This window comes from Gadus chalcogrammus, chromosome 9 (assembly GCF_026213295.1).
Source record: "Gadus chalcogrammus isolate NIFS_2021 chromosome 9, NIFS_Gcha_1.0, whole genome shotgun sequence".
NCBI lineage: Eukaryota > Metazoa > Chordata > Actinopteri > Gadiformes > Gadidae > Gadus > Gadus chalcogrammus.
Genome location: NC_079420.1, coordinates 10,528,715 through 10,554,327, shown reverse-complemented (window position 1 = coordinate 10,554,327; position 25,613 = coordinate 10,528,715). Strand labels below are relative to the sequence as shown.

Below are 25,613 nucleotides of genomic sequence, written 5' to 3'. Positions count from 1 at the left end.
TATATAGAAGTGATTACCAGGATTACCAGGATCCAAGTCAAACCAAGCCTCACTGAAAGAACACACGATTTGTTGTCAGATTAAAAAATTAGGCTGTGGACATTGGGATTGAACCCATAACCTTGAGTCTGGGAGTGGATTACCCCTAGCCGCCACATATATATGTGCTTCTAAAGGCCTCTGTGTCAGAGCCCCTAAGATATCGCTCAGTCAGTGAGTTCCTCTCAACCTTTATTAAGGAGCTATGGCCAAATCATTTCTTGGCACAACAATTCATTTTTCCTATTCGACTTAGGAATGAATTGTTGCCTGGTTCTGCTGGTGTCTGGCTACTCTGTCCTGTTATGGTCTTCATGCTGCGTATGGAACTACAGCACATGACCTGACTTAATCCTCCTGAATTCCAAATTGAGTTTGGTTGGGCCGTGACCCCCTCGGAGACATGACAGCAGTGAACAGACTCCCTGGCTGGGGGGAGGTGGTGATCTGACCAGGGGAGGACAGCCGATGTCAGGGCCCACCTCGGGGCCTCAGGTGGTCGGTCTAGTCAGAACCCAACCCCCACTACCCCCCCTTACCCCAAGACAAGACCAGACTAGTCGAAGTATGGAGGCTATAGCAACAGGAGGCGCAGGCTAGCATGGAGCATGTAGCACACAGGCTACACACTGCAGCCTGTGTGTACAGAGTAGTCGTATATATGTATGAGTACCGCCGTACTAATGTGGAAGTTCAAATACCCTCCGAAAATAGTACTCATTAAAAGTATCTATAGGGTTGATTACTTCGTATCATAGTATAATTTAGTGGTATTACGCAATGATTTAAATAGATTTAAATTGCAGTTCAAGGCCTTCTTAGAAAATATAACATCAAACTATGGATCTTATAGACTTATACGAATGAGTGATGGGTTCGAACCATCTATTTGAATGTACGTAACAGAGTAAACAGCGAGTTAGATGATAGAACTGCTGAAGAACAAACACCTGTAAACCCTTCCCTCCCTGTTCCTACACAGTCCCCTATATTCTGCACTAAATCACCCCAGAGAACGAGGAGAATGTTTGCCCACTGGGAGACGGTGAATTCCCAGACAGGTGTCATGTAGCGGTACGGAGAGGAGACGGTTCTGCTGGCAGGGAGGTGAGAGCGGGCCTGAGGAGGTCATGGACTGGAGTTATGCGTCAATATATTGGAAGAACACCACGAGAAAGACTAACGCAAAGCAGTGGAGACCAGAGTCAAAAGGTGAAGAACCACCGAGAGAGACCAGTGGAGACCAGAGCAGAAAGGAGAGGAACCACCGAGAGAGACCAGTGGAGACCAGAGTCAAAAGGTGAAGAACCACCGAGAGAGACCAGTGGAGACCAGAGCAGAAAGGAGAGGAACCACCGAGAGAGACCAGTGGAGACCAGAGTCAAAAGGTGAAGAACCACAGAGAGAGACCAGTGGAGACCAGAGCAGAAAGGAGAGGAACCACTGAGAGAGACTAGTGGAAACCAGAGCAGAAAGGAGAGCAACCAAAGAGAGAGACCAGTGGAGACCACAGCAGAAAGGTGAAGAACCACAGAGAGAGACCAGTGGAAACCAGAGCAGAAAGGAGAGGAACCACTGAGAGAGAACAGTGGAGACCAGAGTCGGAGGTTGAAGCTTATACTGGGAATGTGCTCATTCCCAGTATAGGCTGGGAATGAGCCTAAGAAAGAATAAAGATGAGGTTGAAAAACGAAATGTGGAGACTTTAATTTGACGAAGGAAACCACATGATTCTGATTCCACAAAACTGAATCTAACGCCGTTGTTTCAGTTTTGGTGGATGGTCATTTGAAGGATGAAGAATGAAGATATTTGTGTTGGGACTGAATTTCAGACCATAAGCAGAGAAACTAAATCCCAAAAATGTTTCAGACGTTGCAGGCTAAGACCTGAGTAAAGGATTCTACAAAAGGTCAAATGTCATGACCTGACCTGCAAACATTTCAAACCCAGTCTAATTGGTTGCGATCATTCCTGTGTAGATTGGCATGTGTTTAACGAGCACCCAACATTAAGACGTATGAATTCAGCTATCTAGATCAGGGGTGCCCAACCAGTCGATCGCGGTCTACCAGTAGACCGCCGACAGATCCCAAGTCGACCGCGAGGGGTGAAGAAGAAAAAACAAACAAAAAAAATGTGAAGGTAGGTTTGCAATGTTGACACTAGGCTGGTAGATCTCGGGAGGTTGGCTACTTGAAAAGTAGATCTTGGCTCAAAAAAGGTTGGGCACCCCTGATCTAGATTAATGTTTAATCACTTAACACAGTGATGCTCAAATGGGGCAACGCCTACCCCTAGGGGTACTTTGGAGCACTGCAGGTGGTCTTCCTGAAATTTTCTAAAATAAATAAAGAATGTTTAAATTCTGAAAGCTAGACAAAAGAAAATCGCAAAAATGTACAAGTGGTAGAAATGTAAATCTGGAAACAAGGAGAAAGGAAAATCCGTGAAAAAGAAAGCTCATTCAGAAACACCAAAACGTCGTAGGTGTCAGTTGCCACATGATCTGACCCTTCCCTGGCGTGGCGCTTCTTCTTTTGTGGGGAGAAATTAGCCAACAGTTGCATGAAGCACAGGCCCATGTTTCTCACTAAATTGTGAGCATGTGCAGCCTTTTGCTGTTCATGTTTACACAGATTTTGTTTTCTCCCCAAAAGTTTTTGCGTCAGTGAAAGAGGTACTCAGCTGAGGAAATATCTTAGAGCGGGTACACTTATAGAAAAAGTTTTAGAACCACTGACTTAATACAGCATGTGTTACGCACACACTGTATCACAAATATCCCCTGTAACAACCGTACCTCCCGATCATGAAGTTGAGTGCCCCTCTCCCCGGTCTCCTCTCTCCATCCAGCCGAGCAGAGGCAGGTCCTGGCCGCGGACGAGAGGAGGAGGCAGTTCCACGAGGCCAAGCGGGCGAGGCTGGAGAGCCACGCCGAGGAGGAGGGAGACGGTGAGTTGCTGAAATACTGACTTTCAGAATCTTAACACCTTAACAGTACTGCGTTATCATAAACAAAACAGCTAAGCAACACAAAGCTCCTTCTGTTGTGGTTTATGTTTATTGATTATATTAATTCAAACAGATGCAAAATAACAATAATAATATATTATATTAAATATTATATTAAAAATAAACAATTCTACATGCTCGGAAACAGAATTGTCCACAAAAACTGGAAATGTATTATAGTAATTGCAAGACATGCAAAATAACAAAATTATAATCATATTAGCCTAGTAGGCTATATGCTACACGTGAACCTCCTAAGATGGCGCAGTTTGATTGGTTCGCTATCTCGGGATATTGGGCAATATCCCATGATTGAGGTCTCAAATTTGGGATATTGTTTTCATCGCAAAACGGTCGTCTCGTCACGCTAAAAATAAATAAACAAACCTCTAATAAAAACAAATAAATCCCGGCAAAAAGGGTTCAATTGTTTATTGATGGAGTGTTCACGTCACGTGTATACACTAAAACAATTATTCACCTCAGGCTCCGTGAACAGTAGGGAATAGCCCCCTCGACCATCCCACTATTCACTTCACCTTCGGCAAATAATTGTTAAATATAAAATCTTATGATAAAATAAACGATTCTCCATGCTGGGAAACTGCATTGTCCACAACAACAACAAACCATTCACCTGATTATCTGTTAATTGTAAGTCCTTAGCGAGGTGTGTGAGGGCCTCCCTAAGTCCTCCAGTGAACGCGGTCGGGTCCCTGATCCCTAATGGATGTTCATCTGCTCTCTAATCCTACAGAGCAGGACGAGAAGAGCCGGGAGTCCACGGAGCAGTGGAGGGAGTTCCACTATGATGGCATGTACCCCTCCCACCAGTACAACCCACAGGCCCCCTAGCCGGCCTGGGACCAGGGGGTCAGCCTACTTGGGACCAGGGGGAGTTCTCCTGAGACCAGCGTCTAGCCCATAAGAGCCCAGGGGGCCAGTCCACCTGGGACCAGCCCTGACCTCAGCAGTGTGATTCTGAACACAGTCCGCAACACTGGATATGTAAAGGTCTCTGCCTGTGCAATGACACCCTTTGGCCGGTTACACACCTCGTGATTTCCCAAGCAAAGGGGAAGGATTGTGTAGAGCAGGGGTGCCCAACCTTTTTTGACCCAAGATCTACTTTTCAAGTAGCCAACCTCCCGAGATCTACCAGCAAACCTACCTTCAAGCCAGGGGGGGGGGGGGGGGGGGGGGGGTAGAGAACAATTGTTGACGGGGGGGGGGGGGGGGGGGGGGGGGGGGGGTTGTATCGTGAACCTACGGACTTCAGTGGGGGTTTCATTCCGTCTGCGCACGGCACCTTCTCAACGATAATCAATAATCTTCCTCCCACTCAGGGTGAAAATGGTAGGTCTTAGCTTGTTTCCCCTCAGCCATGCCAACGTTTAGGAGTGTGTAACTACTGTTGACGGCTTTCAACTGCTGTTAACAGCACATGCACTACCGCGCGTATATGTCCCGCGCAAATTTAATTTCATTAAAAAAAAAAAAAAAAAAAAAACTTTTTTTTTTTTTTTTTCTTCACCCCTCGCGATCGACTTGGGATCTGTCGGCGATCTACTGGTAGACCGCGATCGACTGGTTGGGCACCCCTGGTGTAGAGAATAAAAAGTAACAAAAATAATGTTTGTATTTTTTTTGGTGTAGAACAGCCTCATATGTATCCCTATTGAATCACAATTTTTTAATTTGCGTTCACATTGTCAGTAATACACTGACAACACATACACACCCACACACACACGCACCACCACACACACACACTTTGAGTAAGAACAGCTTTGTAAGCTTGCGGTCTAATCTATGACATCATTTAGAACGTTTCTTAACCATTAAAGACGCAATAAAGTGAACTAAAGACAAGAGTGTCAGCGACGTCCAAGTAAAACAAGATGAAGAAAACCCATCCAAGTTGAATACATATTTATTTATTTTTTTTTGCCTCACTTGTGGCATTCTTTCAGAGAAAGTGCAAGGAACACAATATACACCCAAAACCAAATAAACCAAAGCAAACATGGGGAAGGTTCTATTTACAGGGGTCATAGTGGTTCCTCTCTGCCAGTGTCCACAGGGCCGACAGGAAGTGAGGTCATCAGGGAGGTGGAGCCCCTGCCTGTTCCAGGAGACCGGTCATGCACACACACTTCCTGTTACACCAACACAAGTCCTCCCCTTCTCTGGTGACCAGCTAGAGGGACAGAGATTAGAGATGGAGGAAGAGAGAGGAAGAGAGAGAAAGAGGGATAGGAGGGAGGAAGAGAGAGAAGGAGGGAGGAAGAGAGAGAAAGAGAGAGAAGGAGGGAGGAAGAGAGAGAAGGAGGGAGGAAGAGAGAGAAAGAGGGATAGGAGGGAGAAAGAGGGAGAAAGAAAGCTGGAGCAAAAGGGAGAAGGAGGGAGAAAAAAGGCAGCATGGGGCTGCTAAATTCAGAGCGTCTGTATGAAAGCACAGTGTCTAAAGACGTTTATGAGGAGGTCACTAATCACTGGTACCTCCCCCCCTCACTCCCAACCCCATAGTCTCAAGCAATACTGCAGCAACTGGACACGACTTCTAATGCAGACTATATATATTGTATATGTATATCTAAAGCGAGCCGGCAGAATTTTCCTTTTCCTTCTGCAACATGTCAAATATGTGCAGCTGGACCTTGTGGGAAATATTCAGACGAGTGTAAAATTACTCAACTGCTAATAATAATAATAATGATCTTTTTAAAAAGATAATTCAGCAAAAATATTCCAGTGGCACGTTAGAATAATAGAAGACTAGAAAGAGGGTTTCACCCACACCAACCACAGACCCAGATCAGGCCGTTAGGATGTGGTCTGATTAGTTTGAAACGCTGTTTAAACAGTTCCCTGAGAGTCACGAAGCTAGTGTGCACGGTCGCCCTCTTGTGGTCAACAGAAGGAACCACACGGCAACTCTTACCAGTCAATCAAAATCCTCCAATAAAACACATAATAGTTAAGTAACGTCGATTACATACATTATAATTGCCATTTCTTGAAACATCTTTAAGTCGGAGTAATTCTACAACACATATCTGTTTGTTATATATTCTTACAAAAGTCCTAATACATTGTAAGAAAATAAATAAGGAAATGTCATCTTTTGCTAAATCAACATTGCAAGTAATACCATCAACACACACACACACACACACACACACACACACACACACACACACACACACACACACACACACACACACACACACACACACACACACACACACACACACACACACACACACACACACACACACACATTTAGCGAAGAGGGAATAAACAACACACCATACTGTCGGTAATCACAAGCCCAGAAACCAAGCAGCTCTGACCACGGCGAATAAATACAAACGCTTGAGACTCAGGAGAAACACACAACAACAGAGTCACGTTCCATCAGAGCGCCCGGCTCCTTCTAGCGTCACATGACGTCACTCCACAAGTGCAGGCATGATGAGAATCACAACAAGGCGGAGTCACACAAGGGCGGGGCTCTGCGCTGCCACTCAGAGCAGTCTGGTTAAACCCCGCCCCCACCCTGCGGCCTGGACCACGCCCAGTCCACGGGGATGGGGGGGGGTCTTCAACACTGCCCCCCTCCCTCTGGTTGAGTGGACCGTCCCTCCTCTGTAATATCCTCGCCCCTCGCCTTCACTAACGCTTTCTCAAACCTCCAGGTTCCAGCGGTGGATGCGCCGGGTGGGAGGAAATGCTGTTGCCGTGACAACAGTAGCCGAGCCAACGCCGTCTCTCGACCTCTTCCTTCCCCCCCCCCCCCCCCGACGTCGTGCAGCAGCGTCAGGTGGCGGCGGCGGCGGTATGGGTGGTGTTGTAGGTGGTGTTGTAGGTGGTGTGCGGCGACAGCGACAAGTGGTGGAGGATGGGAGGCTGCGGGAGATCAGGGTAACCACGGCGACGGCTGGGGACCCTCCGTCCCCCTCTCCTCCTCTCCGTCTCAGAGCTCGGTGGTCTCCCAGCTAACCTCCCGCGGCACCTGGCGTCATTTAGTCCCGGTGCTGATGACGGTGACGGAGGAGGGCCGCGCCCGCACCCCCCCCGCCGCCTCCGTCACCTCGCCCTCCTCCGCCACACCGCCGGGCTCCTCCCGCACCGTGGGGGGCACCTTGGGCTCCGGGCCGCCGGCCGGGGGGGCCAGGGGGGCCGTGGGGGGGCCTGGACAGGAAGCAGGAAGTCAGACACACCGTGGGAATATAGAGCATCGCGTTTAAAACCCTGCTCTGGTTTTAAGACCGTAGCGATTTAAAACCCTGCTCTAGTTTTAAGGCTGTAGCGATTTAAAACCATGCTCTGGTTTAAGGTCGCTGATTTATAAACCGATTTAAAACCCTAATCTGGTTTTAAGGCCGTAGCGATTTAAAACCCTGCTCTGGTTTTAATATCACAGCAATTTAAAACCCTGCTTTGGTTTTGAGACTGCAGCGATTTAAAACCCTGCTTTGGGTTAGACCACAGAATTGGAAAAACTGGTTTTGTTTTCCAACAAAAAGGGAATTATAGTATATAATAATACTATTTTTTTGTGGACAGATTACAATAACCCGACAATAAAAGGCATTCGCCAATATAATGTTGACTAACCGCCAAGTCTTAACATTTGGCAACCTCTACTCCATCTCCGTAATTTTTGTAATATTATATGATAAACAGATACGTGTAAATGTGTTGGAGAATTACTCCGACTTAAAGATGTTTCAAGAAATGACAATGATACTGTATGTATTCGACGTTACTTAACTATTACGTGTTTTATTGGAGGATTTTGATTGACTGGTAAGAGTTGCCGTGTGGTTTCTTCTGTTGACCACAAGAGGGCAACCGTGCACACTAGCTTCGTGTCTCTCAGGGAACTGTTTAAACCGCGTTTCAAACTAATCAGACCACATCCTAACGGCCTGATCTGCGTCTGGCGTGGGTGAAACACTCTTTCTAGTCTTCTATTATTCTATCGTGCCACTGGAATATTTTTGCTGAATTATCTTTTTAAAAACCTCATTATTATTATTATTATTAGCAGTTGAGTTATTTTACTCTATGGAATATTTCCCAAAAGGTCCAGCTGAACATTTTCGAGATGCAGGAGAGGAGATGGATAATTCTGCCGGCTCGCTTTATATATCCATCTATTTATATATATAGTCTGCATTAGAAGGGGGGGGGGGGGTTAGTGACCTCCTGGGGTCTTTAGACACTGTGGTTTATTACAGATACATACGTCTGGGAGAACCTGAACCAGACCCCTCTCTAAGGGGGAGGCTGGGTGGGAGGCTTAGAGAGTGGGGGTGGGGGGGGGGGGGACTCACATGGGTCGCAGTCCACGGACTGGCTCTTGGTGGGGGGGCGGTTGTGCCCGCCGGGGGCGTGGCCGGCGTCCATGCTGCTGTTGAAGCTGCTGCCGAGCTGGAGGCGGCGCATGTGACGGATCACCGCCGTGGCGTTGAAGGCTTGCTGGGGGGGGGAGAAAGAGGAAGAGAGAAAGGGAAAGAGAGGATACAGAATGGCAACATGAGTATGAGGGGAAGTGAGGGGTAGTCTGGTGGGTGTTTGCCAGAAAGGTCGTGTAAATACCCAAGTTCCACAATCTAGCACAATCTAACCCATCCAAGTCCCTTTGGATCATTGAAGTACTATATATAATTAGAATACTGACTCTCCCTCATATCCCTGTAGCTCAGAGCAGAAGCATGGCTCACCTTTAAGCTGAGGGACAAATGCCTTTCTTCATACTGTAAGTCATGACGTTGATGGCTGCCAAATTTGGGGACATTTAGTCGCCACCCTATGTATAAAATGATCTCAGACTATCCTTGTGTGCAGGTTAAGCCTGCCTGTCCCTTATCCCCAACCCTGTGTGTGTTTTGGTAAAAAGCACTTCCACTCACCCTCCATTTGCTTTTGGCAAAGTTCTTGCGCATCTGTCGGCTGACAGACTCGTGGATGTTCTTGCAGAGCGCAGTGTCTCCGGCGATCCTGGAATAAGAAGGCAAGGCAAATTTATTTATGTAGCACTTTTCATACACGTGGCAGACTCAAAGCGCCTCACATAGAAACATTGTCATACAATAAAATGAAATAAAATAGATAAGTACGAGAAAACAGCAAAGTTCAAAAGAATGCAATGTATTTAAGATTTTGCTGAAAATTAAATAGATACTTAAAAGAAAACAGAGGGAATAATGCATGAACAAGTCTTTAAAGGGGACATATTATGCCACCAAGTGTGAGTGTGATTAGCCTTATAAACGTTATGAAAATCGGCCCCATATGACATCACTAGTGGGCGTGTCCACCTAGATCTGTGCTGGATAGATGAGCAACGTTTATCTCAGTCCACTGGGTAGGCTTGTAGGCTGGTAAACTGATCTATCAAGCACAGATCTAGGTGGACACGCCCACTAGTGATGTCATATGGAGCAGATTTTAGAAACGCTTGTAAGGCTAATCACAGTCACACCTGGTGGCAAAATACGTCCCCTTTAAGATGTTGCGCCCCTTTAAGATGTTGCGCCGTCACCCATCACACAAGGCTTCATCTGCGTCATCAAAGATATGTACGCGCCGCAGTATGAACAATAGGGGTGGGACTAAATATCGATACAGCGATACGTCGTCGCCCTTCTTTGTGCGATGTGAGAATCGATACGCTGGCGGCAAATATCGCTACATTCATTAATAAAATAAAAAGGCGCTTCAAAGCGATCTCCCTGCTCCCAGCGTCGCTACTTCATTGGTCCTCCAGGTGGCGCTCAACACATGAACCAGGGAAACTAGAACGGAAGTCAACTTGCCAAAGACGAGTAACTGATGAACTCAACCCTTTCATGGCCCTTTTGTATTCATTGTTAGACATATATCGGGATGGATCATCTTGGACTGTCTAACAATATATTGATCATTGCAAATCACTGAATGGCGATATCATCGGCATCATGGGCCGTTTGTGGTGAATCGCGTCGTGACGTGAGGCACCCTGTGATTCCCACCCCTAATAGAAGATGTAGAGGCCCTGGTTTGAACACGGTACAGCGCTACAACCAGGTGAAAGCTAGCACTTAATGTAAGCACTTATAGCATGTTAGCACCTCCCGGCATTTATAACAGTGGAATAGTAGCATCGTACAGCATCTTATCCTAGCTATCTTTGCTGTGTACGGGGAATGGGTTAACCTAACAATTGTTAGTGCTTGGCTCTTGGGCCTTGGTTCTCTGAACATCCTTACTGTACCGACGGCGATATAGTGTTGTTTCTGCAAATGTAAATGAATCAGAGCCATGATTATGTGTTTGGTTTATCTGGAATGAAGAGTCAACAGCACTGGGACACCGGTGTGTTCCTCGCCAGGGAGATAAGACCTTATCTTACCTGCTTCCTTCCAGCTCAGCCAACATCCATTTACATTCAGGGCGGTTAGCCGACGCTTTTATCCAAAGCGTCTTACAATAAGTACATGTGTCAGAAGAAAGACAAACAACAGTATGTCGCTGTCGGTACAGTATGTATGTTCATAGAACCAAGTGCCAAGCACTAACAATCACTATGGTAACCTATTGCCCATCTACAAAAAAGCCGAGCTAAGTACTATTTTTAAGTGCATGACCCCCCTGCAGCCGGACCCCCCTGCTGGGCCCGTGGTCAGGGCTGGTGGCCGGCCGTTCCTTAACGTTCGTCAGGCATTCTTCAAGGGCCCTTCATGACACCAGCCCCTAATTGGCGGACAGTTAATCAGAGATCCCTCTTCTCCTCTCAGGGTTGGCGGCTCAGGGTTTTGGCTTGGCGCCATGGTGACAGAGGGAGGAGACGGGCTCCTTGAAAAGTGCGTCAGCCCCGTGTTGAACTGCGTCACACACGTGTGTGTGTGTGTGTGTGTGTGTGTGTGTGTGTGTGTGTGTGTGTGTGTGTGTGTGTGTGTGTGTGTGTGTGTGTGTGTGTGTGTGTGTGTGTGTGTGTGTGTGTGTGTGTGTGTGTGTGTGTGTGTGTGTGTGTGTGTGTGTGTGTGTGTGTGTGTGTGTACCAGGGGTGCTCGAGCGACTGGTCACACGTAAAGCGTTTCTCTGGGTCCTTCTCCATCAGGTTGCTGATGAAGTCTTTAGCTGGAGAGGGAGAGGGGAGGGGGGAGGGGCCAAATGTCAAAGAGATCAATGCAGGGATTTGGTCTGGTCATGTAAATACACCCAGCAGACACGTGGCCTCAGCGCCCAGAGACAGACACACAGGCAAGGACAGACAGACACAGAGACTGACAGATAGCACAGAAACCTGGCCTCACAGCAGTCAGAGAAAGACCGACAGAGAGAGAGACACACAGACAGAAAGCTAAAGAGAAAGACAGAGACAAGGACAGACACAGAAACAAAGAGACGGACACAGAAACAGAGAGACAAACACACACACACACACACACTCACCCGAGTCTGATATGTCGTCCCAATACGGGGCATCAAACTCGTAGTCTGCTTTGAGGATCTGCTCAAAGAGCTTAGAGTCATTTTCATCGTAGAAGGGGGGGTAGCCACACAGCCTGCAGACGGAGGATTACACGACCACACTGTGAGCACGGACGTCCCACTGGGGCATGGCCCAATCTCATCCCCCCCCCCCCCAACATCGCCCATATTGCACGTAGAAGCGGTCAGGTCAGAGGGATTAGGACGGCAAGGACAGAATCAGAGGAACGCGGCCGACAGGGGGAATAAAGGGAAAAAACGGGTCTGATTCTTCATATTGCGATCAAGCTCTGAATGAGGATATCTGTCATTTAAATTATATAACAATTACTTGCCTCCATTCTCTTATTAAAATACCAAAATTTCAGTTTATTACCACACAATTCACAACAGATGATAATAATAATAATTATTATAATAATAATAATAATAATCTTAGTATTAATAATAATGTTGATAACCATAACAATATTAACATTAATATTCATAATCATTAATAATACTGTGGCTGGTAGAGAACTGAGCAGCTGTCTGTAGATGATCTACAGCAGAGACCCCAGCGCTAGAGGCACTGAAACCTGTTTACTGAGGACTCACAGGATGTAGGCGATGACTCCGATGGACCAGCAGTCCACCGCCTTGCTGTAGGGCTTCTGAGCCAACACCTCAGGGGCTGTTGAGGGAATCAAACAGTCACCCACTGGGAGAATCGGCTAATGCAGTGAGACCCCCTCTGATCTGAGACCCGCCACACCTAAAGCATCCAGGCTCAGAGACGAGGGCCTTTTGATCTGTGAGAATACGGCGCTGACTGTTTAGGCTAAACCCCCTCTAGAACCGGGTTCCATTCCCAACGTTGTCTAAGCTACAAGTCTCTCTTCTCCAACCAACTGTCTTGTCTCTCTTCTCCAAGCCACTGTCTTGTCTCTCTTCTCCAAGCCACTGTCTTGTCTCTCTTCTCCAAGCCATTGTCTTGCCTCTCTTCTCCAACCAACTGTCTTGTCCCTCTTCTCCAAGCCACTGTCTTGCCTCTCTTCTCCAACCAACTGTCTTGTCTCTCTTCTCCAAGCCACTGTCTTGCCTCTCTTCTCCAACCAACTGTCTTGTCCCTCTTCTCCAAGCCACTGTCTTGTCTCTCTTCTCCAAGCCACTGTCTTGCCTCTCTCCAACCCACTGGCCTGTCTCTTCCCTGTCCCGTTCCTCTTCTCCAACAAACTGTCCTGCCTCTCTTCACTGTCCTGTCCCTCTACTCCAACCCACTGGCCTCTTCCTCTTTCCTGTCCTGTCCATAAAGATACAAAACTACATGTAAAACTAGTAACTAAAGTGCTTCTGAAACGCTTTCTTTAGTGGCGGCTGATCACTAGCCCATCTGGATGTCATCAGCTGAGCGCCGGGGGGGGGGGGGGGGGGGGGGGCTCACCGACGTATCCAGGGGTCCCGCAGGCCGTGGCCATCACGTCTCCTGTGCCCTCCATCTTGGACAGGCCGAAGTCGCTGATCATGATCTTGGAGTCGTCCAGGGGGTTGAAGTACAGCAGGTTCTCCGGCTGAGAGGGAGACAGAGGAGACACGGCCGGGAGAGTCCGGGTGAGTCAGGGTCTGGGATGACTCACCCACACCAGGTGCATTCTGGGGCCGTTTACACAGTAACGCATGCACGCACACACACGCACAAAAACATACACATATTAAAAAAAAAAAACGACAACGATTTCTCTAAACGGAGCGATGGAAGGCACACACACACACACACACACACACACACACACACACACACACACACACACACACACACACACACACACACACACACACACACACCCTCCCTTGTAAGTCGTGATCATAACTTTTTCAGATGTGAAAGAGATGTTAGTTTTATCCTTATTCTGTACTTTAAGGTTAGGGAACCAGGCTTCCAATGTTCAGGAAGCCTGGTTCCAGATCAGGTCCTCCCCAGCGCGTCAGGGAGAGGCTGGCTGCTAGGGGGTCTTGGCTGCTAGGGGGGCTGACACCTTGAGGACTGGGTGCTAGGGGGGCTGGTACCTTGAGGACTGGGTGCTAGGGGGCTGGTACCTTGAGGACTGGGTGCTAGGGGGGCTGACACCTTGAGGTCGCGGTGCTACGGGGGCTGACACCTTGAGGACTGGGTGCTAGGGGGGCTGACACCTTGAGGTCGCGGTGCTACGGGGGCTGACACCTTGAGGACTGGGTGCTAGGGGGGCTGGTACCTTGAGGACTGGGTGCTAGGGGGGCTGGTACCTTGAGGACTGGGTGCAAGGGGGGCTGGTACCTTGAGGACTGGGTACTAGGGGGGCTGGTACCTTGAGGACTGGGTGCTAGGGGGGCTGGTACCTTGAGGACTGGGTGCTAGGGGGGCTGGTACCTTGAGGACTGGGTGCTAGGGGGGCTGGTACCTTGAGGACTGGGTGCTAGGGGGGGCTGACACCTTGAGGACTGGCTGCTAGGGGGGCTGGTACCTTGAGGTCGCGGTGCTACGGGGGCTGGTACCTTGAGGTCGCGGTGCTACGGGGGCTGGTACCTTGAGGTCGCGGTGCACGATGCCCATGGAGTGGAGGTAGTTGACGGCGTCGAGGACCTGGCGGATCAGCCGGCTAGCGTCCATCTCCGTGTAGAAGCCCTTCTCCACGATGCGGTCGAACAGCTCGCCGCCAGACACCCTGGAGGTCAGCACACAGGGGCGAGGAGGAGAGTTAGCTAACACAGAGGGGAGAGGAGGCTAGTGACGCTAGCAGGATGCTAGTGAAGCTAGCTGACCACCCGACACCCTGGGGGTCAGCACACAGGGGCGAGGAGGAGAGTTAGCTAACATAGAGGGGAGAGGATGCTAGTGACGCTAACAGGATGCTGGTGAAGCTAGCTGACCACCAGACCCCCTGGTGGTCAGCACACAGGGGCGAGGAGGATAGTGAAGCTAGCTAACTCATGTGTGAAAGCTGTCGGTGTCTTGTCAGTGGCCTGTCAGTGTGACTCCCTGACGCGGAGAGCAGGGAGGCGTTTCATCAGCAGGCAACTGAACCCAGCCTGACGTGGGGAGGGGGACGGGGGACTCACAGCTGCATGATGAGGTACAGGTGGTTGTGGCTCTCGTAGATGTCCTCCAGGGCAACGATGTTCTCATGCTTGATCCTGGAAGAGGCGGGAAACGGAAAGGTCAGTGAGGCCCCCCCCCGTGTGTGTGTGTGTGTGTGTGTGTGTGTGTGTGTGTGTGTGTGTGTGTGTGTGTGTGTGTGTGTGTGTGTGTGTGTGTGTGTGTGTGTGTGTGTGTGTGTGTGTGTGTGTGTGTGTGTCGGTAAAACTAGTCACGTCGCTTCAAACACATTTTGACAAGGTGAAGAAACCTTGGTGTGTGTAGGAGGAGGAAGAGGAGGAAGAGGAGGAGGTGGAGGGGGAGGCAGAGTGTGTGGAGGAGTGTGTGGATGAGTAGGAGGCTTCACACCAGGATAATCAGAGTGTGAGGGAGCAGCGACCGGTGTCACGATGCAACAAAGGGACTCGAACAGAATAGAAACACAGTCAAAAGGTGATGGGGAGCCGGTGGGAGTGAACACAGCAAGGGACACACACACACACACACACACAAACAGAAAGACACACACACAAACACTCTTACAAAAGATACATAAACTTGCTAACAGAAAGACAACCACACTTGCAAACAAAAAGACACACACACACACTTGCAAACAGAAAGAAAGAAAGAAAGAAAGAAAGAAAGAAAGAAAGAAAGAAAGAAAGAAAGAAAGAAAGAAAGAAAGAAAGAAAGAAAGAAAGAAACACACACACACGCACGCGCACGCACACGCGTGAAGATTAGAGAGAAATAAACCCAGTAACAGCAGTCAACGGGTAGCAACTGTAACCAGGCAACTATACCCAACAACCAGCCTCCGCCGGTGTCAGGGGCGACTGATAACCGGAGGAATTACCCATCAGGCCCTGGGAGTGAACCGCCTCACCTGGAGTCACGCAGCATGCGTGTGTGTGCGTGTGCTTGTGTGTAACAAGGGAGACGCTTTTGTTGCCAATGATGCTAGATAAAGTGTGGAGGCATTCCGAACCCAGATCCATTCTTTACAGGACACAGTACAGTACTCAGTATAGTTCAGTGATGTAATTAATACAGTACTCAGTACAGTATACATTACTCAGTACAGTACTCAATTTTCAATACAGTATTCAATATTCATTACAGTACCCATTACTCAATACAGTACTCCATACAGTACTCATAAAGGACGCAATACTCAGTACAGTACACATTACTCAATACAATACAGTAATTAATACAGTACTCAGTACAGTAATGAATACAATACTCTATACTCAGATCCCAATCATGCCTTACTTCCTGAGCACGGCGATCTCGTTCTCGATGCTGGTCTCCTTCCCCTTCAGCGCCTTCTTGGGGATGCACTTGATGGCCACCATCTTGGACGTGGCCCTCTCCCTCGCCATCACCACCTCGGAGAAGGCCCCCCTGGGAGGGAAGGGAGAGGGGATCAGCGGGACCCCATCGGGGGGGGGGGGGGGTTTGACAGAGAGGAGCCGTGCCAAGTGGCCAGGCAGGGCACACAACCAGCATAATGGGAGCATACTGGGAGCATACTAGGATTGTTTATTGAGATCCGACTAGGTCCCGCTGGTAGGAGCTACCCCCCCCCCCCCCCCCCCCCCCTGTCGGGTTGGCTGAAAGCCGGAGCGTGTGTGCACTTGCGTGTGTGTGCACTTGCGTGTGTGTGCACTTGCGTGCGGCCGATGGCACGGCAAACACTCTTAAAGCTCCAGGAACACCCTTCAGGAGGGATGGCGTGCGGCCCACTGCCCTCCGCCTCTCCTCTCCCATGAAGCCCCAAAGGCAAATATGGAATTAAGGGGAGTAGTGGCGAGAGGCAATTTGCATCCGTTTTCATCCGCTACACATACCACTTCCTCTCATTCACCTTCCATCGCTACATCTGGAGAACGAGTGAGTGTGAGTGTGAGTGTGAGTGTGAGTGTGTGTGTGTGTGTGTGTGTGTGTGTGTGTGTGTGTGTGTCTCTGTTAGTGATTGTGTGTGTTCGTGTCTGTGTGTCTGTCTGTTAGTGTGTGTCTCTGTCTCCGTGTGTGTGTGTGTGTGTGCGACAAATCTTTGTTGTTGGGTTTTAGATATACGATTCCCCTTCTGGGGTATTCTTCATAGGATCCGTTTTGTTTCATTCTTTTGGGTTTTAGTTCTGCTGTAATCATACACCTGATGTTTTTCACAGAGAGAACGACAGAGATGGTAAGAAGGATGATAAGAGAAGAAAAGACTGAATCCATTCATCTCTTAAGCCGTTCCCCCGTCGCAGCCGAGCGTTCATTGATTTGTGGATCGCAGGTAATCAACACCTTTTGATCAGAAACAATGATACCGGGTTAATCCAGATCACTAACAATGATACCGGTTTAATCCAGATCGCCAACAATCTGACGCCAGTTCCACGATTGTTGACCGTTTCCATGGTTTCCATGGTCCTATTGTTCAGTGAAATATTTATCCCCTCTCTCTCTAGCAGTCACTTGAATCAGGGGATTGTTGAATACAACATATCTCACCCCGTTGTGATGCGACGACTCCTAGTTTGCTCTCACCTCCCATTAATCATGATAAAAGGAAAACGAAACCATGACTGGTTGGTTGTCACCCCTATAGTTCCCCTGCTCCGACTGCTGTAAATGGTAAATGTCCTGCATTTTTACAGCGCTTTTCTAACCAATGGCCACTCAAAGTGCTTTACAATACTACCCAACATCCAGCCATTCATACACACGTTCATACACTGACGGGGGAGTCGACCACGCAAGGCGACAGCCAGCTTGTCAGGAGCAGTCAGGGTGAGGTGTCTCGCTCAGGGACACGGCGACACGGCGACACGGCGACACTCCGATACGGCGACACTCCGATAGGAGGAGCGGGGGATCGAACCAGCAACCTTCCGGTTACCAGCCGACCCTCTCTACCTCGTGAGCCACATGCTGCCCTGCCGCCAGCCTCACCTGGTCACCAGGGACACCAGCCTCTGCTCTATGTGAACGGAGGGTGAGTCATCCTCCTCCGCGCTGCAAACTTCTGTAAGGTTCCAAGGCTCACCTGGCGGCGGGCAGCCTTGGTGTTTCTATAAACACCTCCCTGGTTATCACACGCTCCCAGCATGCATTGCGCTCCGCATCCCCCCCGCCCCTTAAATCCATCAAGGTCATCAGACCTACGATAAGCTCTTGTCTCTCTTTATGAGAAGGCGGAGGGGAGGGGGGCTCATTGTAAACAACAACACCACAAAACAATAGGCCAAGGGCGCAATAACAACATCGAGGGGTAAAACCCCCGGCCCGGGTGTGGGAGTAAAACCAAACCAAACACCAACGATCCGCTGAAGAGAAGAGGTCGGGGCTCGGAGCATCGATCAATGACCTCTCTCTGAGCGCTGCAGCGAGGAGCCCAGCGGCTCGGCGAGGAGAAGCTCGCTCTCTTCTGCTCTCGCTGCACGCGGAGGGAAAGAGATGAGCAGGATTTCCATTCAGTGCACGTCGCGCTTCGACAGCTGTGCGCAGACTTCCTCTGCCTCGGCGTCTCCAGCATGTGCAACGCGAGCAGCGCCGAGGGTAGGCACGGTGGTGAGAAGAGGAGGAGAGACAAAAGCAACGCGATAATCAGAACCACAGGAAGGCTGAAGCCTTCTCTGAAAGAGGAGCCCCCTCTCAGAGCCCTCTTGACGGGGTGAAACCTAGCAACATCATTTCCTGTGTGTGTGCGTGTGACTCATAACTGAATCCACAATGACTTTCCTCCCTGCCCTCCGTGCCGGTGTGAAGCCATGACGAACTCTGAGGCCGTTTTGCAGCATCTGCCGTATGAATGGGAAATTGCAAGGGCGTAGGAGGAGGCTGTGTGTGTGTGTGTGTGCGTGCGTGTGTGCGTGCGTGTGTGAGAGATGCAGTCACTAATACTCAAGCAACCTTTTATGTATTTCTGTGGGTATGCGTTTCTGGAAGGGGCCAACAAACGCTTACTGACAATCACAGCGTCTTGGTGTGTTGTGTTGTATTGGTGTGTTGTTGTGTTGGTGTGTTGTTGTGTTGGTGTATCGCGGAGTCGATGTATTGATGTGTAGTTGGGTCGGTTGGGTTGATTTCTTAGTGTATTGATGTGTTGGTGTCTTGTGTGGGTGTATTGGTGTGTTGATGTGTTGTTCTGTTGTTCTGTTGTGTTGTCGTGTTGATTTCTTGGTGTGTTGTTGTGTTGATGTCTTGTGTTGATTTGGTGCTGTGTCGTTGTGCAGTCATGTTGATTTCTCGGCGTTGTCTTGATTTGTTGCCGTGTCGTTGTGCAGGGAGCCATCCTGCTGTATCATCCGGTGTCAGAGCTCGCGGCTCAGCCCATTACATAACAGACGACAGAAACATCAGTTCTGGATTACTCAGGTGGGAGGCGTCTCTCCTTTAATCCGGCCCGGTTAAAACCGACCAATGGACACGCATTTACTGCAACTGACCCAGGAGGCTTCGGTGACGTCCAAACGACCACAAGACGACCGTCTCCAACTCCGTCAGCCGGTCGGTCCTCTGACTGATGTCCAGACCAGCTCCCCTGGTTGTGCCGACGAATGAAACGTGACAACTCCCTTTCGCTTCTGCCACGCATACTCGGGTGCATTCCTACACGACGAAATGCGGAATAAATTCAGCGCAGCAAACCGGTGCCTTAGCAACAAGGCCAACATTCACCTCAAAGCAACTCCCATGTTTTCCCCGAGTTCCAGCCAGCTGAATGCACATCAGAAGCACAGATGCACGTCTGATACAGGAGGAGGCAGACCTGAACGAGGGCGGACTGCCCGACGCAGGCCTAAATAAGGCGAGGCCGGGATCGAACGGGATAGGACGAGGTTTAACACCGCTTCACCCTACTGCATCACACGCAACCCAGTCATATATAGACATGAGGTGCAGCCTTCCCATGGGGAGTAGGGCTCTCCATCATCGCAGTCCTCTGCTGTACATGCCAAAGAATATCCTTAAAGACATTAACCCTTGCGGTGTGTGTGTGTGTGTGTGTGTGTGTGTGTGTGTGTGTGTGTGTGTGTGTGTGTGTGTGTGTGTGTGTGTGTGTGTGTGTGTGTGTGTTTGAAGCAGCCTCACCTGGCCCGAGTCAGATGATTAGACACTGGGGCTGGGTGGGGGCTGGTTGGGGCTGCACACCTGTGCATTGAATACTCAATGTCGCCAGGTTCAACCAGTCATCACCACACACGCTCAGGGAGATCTCCTACATGGCAGCATGGAAAACAAACTGGCTTCAACGCCAAACACCCTACGTCCATTAAATGGACTGCATTGCATTTATGCAGCGCTTTTGTAACCAGCGGCCACTCAAAGCGCTTCACAATATCGCCTAGCAATCACCCCTTCGTGCACACATTCACACAGCGACGGCGGTGTCAACCACGCACGGCGACAGCCATCGCGTCGTGAGCAGGTTAGGGTGAGGCGCCTTGCTCAGGGACACCTCGACACTCGGGGGAGCCGGGGTTCGAACCAGCAACCTTCTGGTTACCAGCGAAACCGCTCTACCTCCTCAGCCCCTGTAGCGTGAGCCTTGCTGCAGCCCCGGGTGTGCAGGAGCGGAGGTGGACGGTCGTTCACCGCCAGCAGCCTGCGTCCGGCCACCCCCCCCCCCCAGGCCTGTTGCCTAGCTGCCACCTCTCGCACACGCTGCTGGCTGACGAGGACGCAAGGAGCCTCTCCACCAAAGGGGAGGGGGGGGGGGGGATCGATGCAGCTGCAGAGCAGACACACTCTGAGGGATCTCCCCCGCCACACAGGGCAGGGTGGGGGGTGAGGGGGCTCTCCCCCCCCCCCACCACTCAGGCCTGGGGGGAGGGGGCTTCAAGGAGGCGTGGCCTGGGTGAGCTTCCCGCCAGATGGAAGCCGCTGCCTGCTCATCGACAAAATATGAACTCAGATTAACTCCCTCTACCGCTCTCTCCCTCTTCCCCCCCCCCCAGGGGGAAGGGAAGTCCCCCTACTTAGCTCACACCCACCCTCAACCCACAGGAAACCCCTCCTCACACCTCCCCCTCCCCCACGGATAACAGGAGCTGATCACAGCCACTGGTCCGTGAGCGCTGGAGGCTGTGGTCCCAGTGGAGCCCCACTGGGTTTCTGTGTCGGCGTGTGGCAGTGAGCCGCCCTGGTTCTGCTCGATGGAAGCGACTGTCAGTGACTCCTCATCCACGGACCGCCACTGAGGGAGGTGGGAGGGAGTCGATAGGGTTCAGAGCAGAGCTCTTCAAACACTTCAAAACACCCAGCGCCCGCTCTACGACTCCATACGAGATGCGGTGTGTCGTGTTAGAATCCTCCTCACTGGGTTTAACAGAGTTAACGTCCAGTGGCTCACTGGGAAGCCGTTTCATACGCAGCACGGATTCATAACACGGCTTCTCCCTCTCCTCATGTGTTCTACATGCTGGGCCCTGTGCGCTCCGTCACAGCGTGTTTATCTCCTCGTGTTGCCGAGTGTTCCCGACGCAGGGCCGGGGTGGGCGGCGCCGTGTCGACATGTGTTCCAAACATATTCACAATGTTCCCTCACATAAACATGGGCTGTGCGTGTTCCCGCCCCCTCAGTCGTTAGAGCCGAGACATCACCACGCCGAGTCCTGGTGTTCTAACCACTACACGGCCCACGGCAGCGCTCAGGGAAACACGACGCAGCACTAATGCCTCCAGCCGCAGCGCGCAGCACGGACGGGGGCTTTCTGAACTCTTTCACCGCTGCATGACGGGGGAACACACGCACGCATGCACGCACGTTTTCTATCCCTCCTGTTCCATGAGATGGTATTTCATGGAAGTTTGAGTTATTTTTGGTATTAAAGTTGAAACATCCCAGCATGCTTTGGTCGTCTTTGTTGGAACATCTCTGTTGGTGTTGGGGGCTCAGGATCGCCGCTGTAGACGAATCACCACCCAAGGGTCATCTTAGTTCTGAACACGAACTAGGTGGGGCATACTACATTTAGTCCCCCCCCGCCCCCAACCCCAAGCTATGGTTTAAAACTAAGATGGAAAGAAGAGGGCCACCAGGTGAATAAGGTCCATTACGGTAGACTAGCTTAGCTAGCACAAATCTCATAAGCTTCCAAACATCTTCCACATCAAGGTGACTGTACCTTACTGTACCGACAGCGATATATTGTTGCACTTCTTATGACAAATGTAGATGTAAATGTAAAGATGATCGGACTGAGGCCAGCTGGGTGAGCTCCGCCAGGGAGACCATTAACCCGAGGGTGCCACCAGGTGAGTGTAACAGCAGGCGAGCTACAGCCAGGTGAGCTTAACACCAGGTGAGCTTAACACCAGATGAGCTACAGCCAGGTGAGCTCAACACCAGGTGAGCTACACGCCAGGTGAGCTAAACGCCAAGTGATCTAAACGCCACTTGAGCTTAAATACCAGGTGGACTTTAGACCAGGTGAGCTAAACACCCAAGAACAGAGGTACTCTAGCACGACCAGCCTCCCTCCAACATGAAGAACACCCACAGCTGACCCTAGAACAGTGGAACCTAGCACGTGGGGTAGCTGCTTTCAGGCGTGTCTCTCGCCAACATAAAGACCAAGTGTGCCGAGACCATTACAGTGCTGCAGGGCTTCTGCTCCAAAAGTATTGATCTGTGAAAGACAATCAGACTTTTCACAGCAGACCATTACCACCGACAAGCCAAAAACTACAAGAAATCGATTGAGTTCTAATGTGTGAAACCTTTTTGTGCCCTCAATGCAAGGCCGGCCCTGTGCGTACATTGCACGGGTATCACTGTGTTTTGCATGCAGTGAGTATGCAGAGGATCCGAGCGGGAAATATAACCGCATACATTTAGTGTTTCCAGCCGTTAAAAACCACTCCGGGGTAAATGCCTGGTAAAACGATGCTAGCTGTCAGCAGCCCGCTGTGGAGGGGAGGGCGGCTGCCTCAGGAGGTTCTGCTCAAGGCTCCTTTGGCACGGTGGGGCTAGGCCTCTGGCAAAGGTGTCAGCGAATTCCACAGGCAGTTACATTACAGCTCTACCTCATGAAACAAGCAGGAACCAATCCTACTGAATACTGTTCTGCCTCTGACAACACAGACTCCAACAACGTGTACTCCCACTGCAGGGAACTGGGGGAAAACCAGTGTTCACTGGAGTGAAGAAAAAGACCAGTAGGGAGACCAGTGTTCATTGGAATGAAGAGTAAGACCAGTAGATAAGACCAGTGATCTCTGGATTGAAGGGGAATACCAGTAGGAAGGGGCCGACCAGCAGCCCCCGTGTGTGGCCCAGGGGGCTTTGGGATCCATAGGGGATGGGGCTTCTGTACCGGTGAGGACCGGGCTGGGGTACAGAGGGTCTGTGCCCCCGCGCAGGCGGAGCACAAAGGGGGTGTACCCCCCGTAATCAGATGAGCGATGGGCGAGCGGTGAGCGGAGCGTTTCTGTTGCCATAACGACCACCCGGGGCACGGGGTGGGGGAGGATGTCCCCGGTGTGTTCATCTTCAACGTCCGTTTCATAAACACGCAGGCCTGATTAAATCTCCCCAAACTCTTAGACTGAAGAGAACGGGGCGGGCCGAAGCCAAAGCCCTGACACCGCTCCAGACGAGTCCCTCCCCCCCACCGGACGCCAAGAGACACATGGTGACGGGACCCGGGGCCAAGGACAACCAGGCTGTGAGCGGATGATCCTGTTGGCGACCAGGAGGGAATCCTGGGGAGGAGGGGGAGGGAAGAGGAGCAGGAGCAGGAGGAGGAGGAGGAGGAGGAGCAGGCCACTCCAGAGGGGGCAGGAAGACTAAGATAATCTACGGTCTCCTCTAGTGCACTCTAATCCCCCGGGCAAAGCTTCGAAGGGGAGGTGTCCTGTAGTGTTTTGGCCAGGTCTCCCCCACCTTGACCTGGTCCAACCAACAGGCCACGCCTTGATCCAGGCAGGGGGAGGGGCCTACAGCAAGGTCAGGTTAACCAGGACAGTGGAATACACAGAATACAGTGGGAGATATACACAACACAGGCTGGTGAGCAATATAGGCCAGGACGGGGGGGGGGGGGGGGGGGGGGTGTGTGTGTGTGTGTGTGTGTGTGTGTGTGTGTGTGTGTGTGTGTGTGTGTGTGTGTGTGTGTGTGTGTGTGTGTGTGTGTGTGTGTGTGTGTGTGTGTGTGTTGTTTAGACAGCAAGGCCGGTGATTCACAGGTCATCCAGAGGTCCTTCCTAGACAGTCAGGCATGCAGTCTGCGTTTGAATACCTGCTGGCTGTCTGCTGCAGAGGAACCGCTATGAATCCAAATCAGGAGAACATTGTGAGGCAGCACCAGGGGGAACCGACAGCTCTGAAGACGAACGGTGTGGGGGCGGGAAACCGCAGACAACACCAGACCACCGTAGTTATCAGAAAATGTAGCTGTTGTGAAGATGACTGCATCCACAGACACTAAAACAATCGCTCTATGAATCGTATAAATATGAATGTGTATATATTACTGGCCTAGTAAAATATACATATGCATGGATACGAGTTCCAACTTATGAGGTGACAGCAAGCAGACTCATCATGGAAGAATGAATGACTGGGTTTTGTGAATGAGGCTTCAGGTTATCAAACACACAGCTTGCCTTTTAGCCCTGTTCAATAGACTCCTATCGGATGTTTTCATTGGACAGACATTATCTATTACTGTCATCGTTAGATCACAGCCAGGCCGATGACCACAGCTCTCTTCAATTGCATCACTCAGACATTTTTATAGTGGTTGAGAGTTATCCTCCGCTGAATACAAATGTAATCAAGCGACCACGGAAAGTCCTGCTGTTTGGACTATAGGAGACCACCCGCAAAGAAACCAGGTCTGCGTGGTTAATCAGATAATTCATGATGATATGATATGAAGCACGATTAAATTAAATAACTCCCGTTCGCAATACGTCTGATTATTAATTATAAAGGGGAGCGGGGGGGGGGTATGGTATAAAAGTGTCTCTGGTTGCCCACACAAATGTTTGAGGCTATTCTCCTACTTGAAGATCTCTTTACAACCAGGACCCTGATCCCGGCTGGATCTCACAAGAGTCCTTTTCCCACGACAGTTTGCACGGTCCTCCAGTGGAAATCTGTTAATGTTTACGGCGACACACATTCCCTTATTTAGTGAGATATTCAACAGCTGTCATCAGGCCCTCGTCCCCCCCACGACTCCCCCGACGAGCCACGGCCACGTCTCCGGACCCACTAACTTTGAGGATGAGGTAGTGGTGCGGGGGGATGAACGTTACTCACGTCCCGAGGACTTCCTTGAAGTCGAAGATATTCTTGATGTCGTCAACGTGCTTCTTCCACGACCCGTCGCCCCCTGACTCTCCGTTCTCCCTCGCCATGTTCATGCGCCGGGTGGGAAGACGCGGAGGGAAGGCGCTGCTGGTTCACTACCTCGGCCCCCCGGGGTGTCGCTAGGGTCCTTATGAGACCGCGTCGCAGGGATCCCTGCCTCACAGGTCGCTGTCGTGCTTTCCTCAGCCCCCTTCGTAGGACAGTCGAGCAGATCAGCGACACTAATCTCCTGGGCGGTTGGATCCTGATGCTGCTGCTGCTGCTCCTCGACCGTACACTTCTCTTCTTTGCCGCTTTAGCGGTGAAACAACGAACAACCGAATCGTGAGGACTCGCGTTCTGTTCCGACCTGAGAAGCACCGAGCAGCGACTACTTGTTGAAGGAGCGTGACGCGTCAGGCGCCGCCCCCCCGTGGTTGTTATAGTGATGGAGTGGGAGGCTCACCGCACAGCACTGGAGACATCACCACGCCGTGCAGCCTCCAGCCTGCAGCCTGTGTGTCTGACGGCGGCGTCATGTCTCCAGTGTGAGTGAACCGCTTCCAAGTGTTCGCATTGCACCAAAACAAACGGCCCGGTGGAGTGGATGTAGTGGACCGGAGAATGTGGCCGTGAGATACCTGGTTCAACTCGTCCATCAGGACCGGCTGAGTGTAG

General features: G+C 50.6%; 2 protein-coding genes across 6 annotated transcripts in view; one reads left to right on the top strand and one right to left on the bottom strand.

Moving 5' to 3' along the window:
- ucmab (upper zone of growth plate and cartilage matrix associated b) overlaps positions 1–4,148 on the top strand; it is a 9,856-nt gene extending 5,708 nt beyond the window's left edge. For all 5 annotated transcript variants that reach the window (XM_056598192.1, XM_056598190.1, XM_056598189.1 and 2 more), the window contains exons 5-6: positions 2,896–2,994; positions 3,812–4,148. In XM_056598192.1, the coding sequence (XP_056454167.1) occupies positions 2,896–2,994; positions 3,812–3,909 (197 nt within the window). In that variant the 3' untranslated portion in view covers positions 3,910–4,148. The remainder of the gene's footprint in view (positions 1–2,895; positions 2,995–3,811) is intronic.
- Positions 4,149–4,974: 826 nt separating this feature from the next.
- LOC130389534 (calcium/calmodulin-dependent protein kinase type 1D-like) lies at positions 4,975–25,559 on the bottom strand. Its single transcript, XM_056599362.1, has 11 exons — positions 24,906–25,559; positions 15,911–16,042; positions 14,617–14,691; positions 14,084–14,222; positions 12,965–13,091; positions 12,139–12,214; positions 11,503–11,615; positions 11,109–11,187; positions 8,979–9,066; positions 8,400–8,544; positions 4,975–7,251 (listed from the first exon to the last, which is right to left on the bottom strand). Exons 1-11 carry the CDS (start codon positions 25,007–25,009, stop codon positions 7,079–7,081), a joined length of 1,251 nt encoding a protein of 416 aa, XP_056455337.1. The 5' UTR covers positions 25,010–25,559; the 3' UTR covers positions 4,975–7,078.
- Between the last annotated feature and the right edge of the window lie 54 nt (positions 25,560–25,613).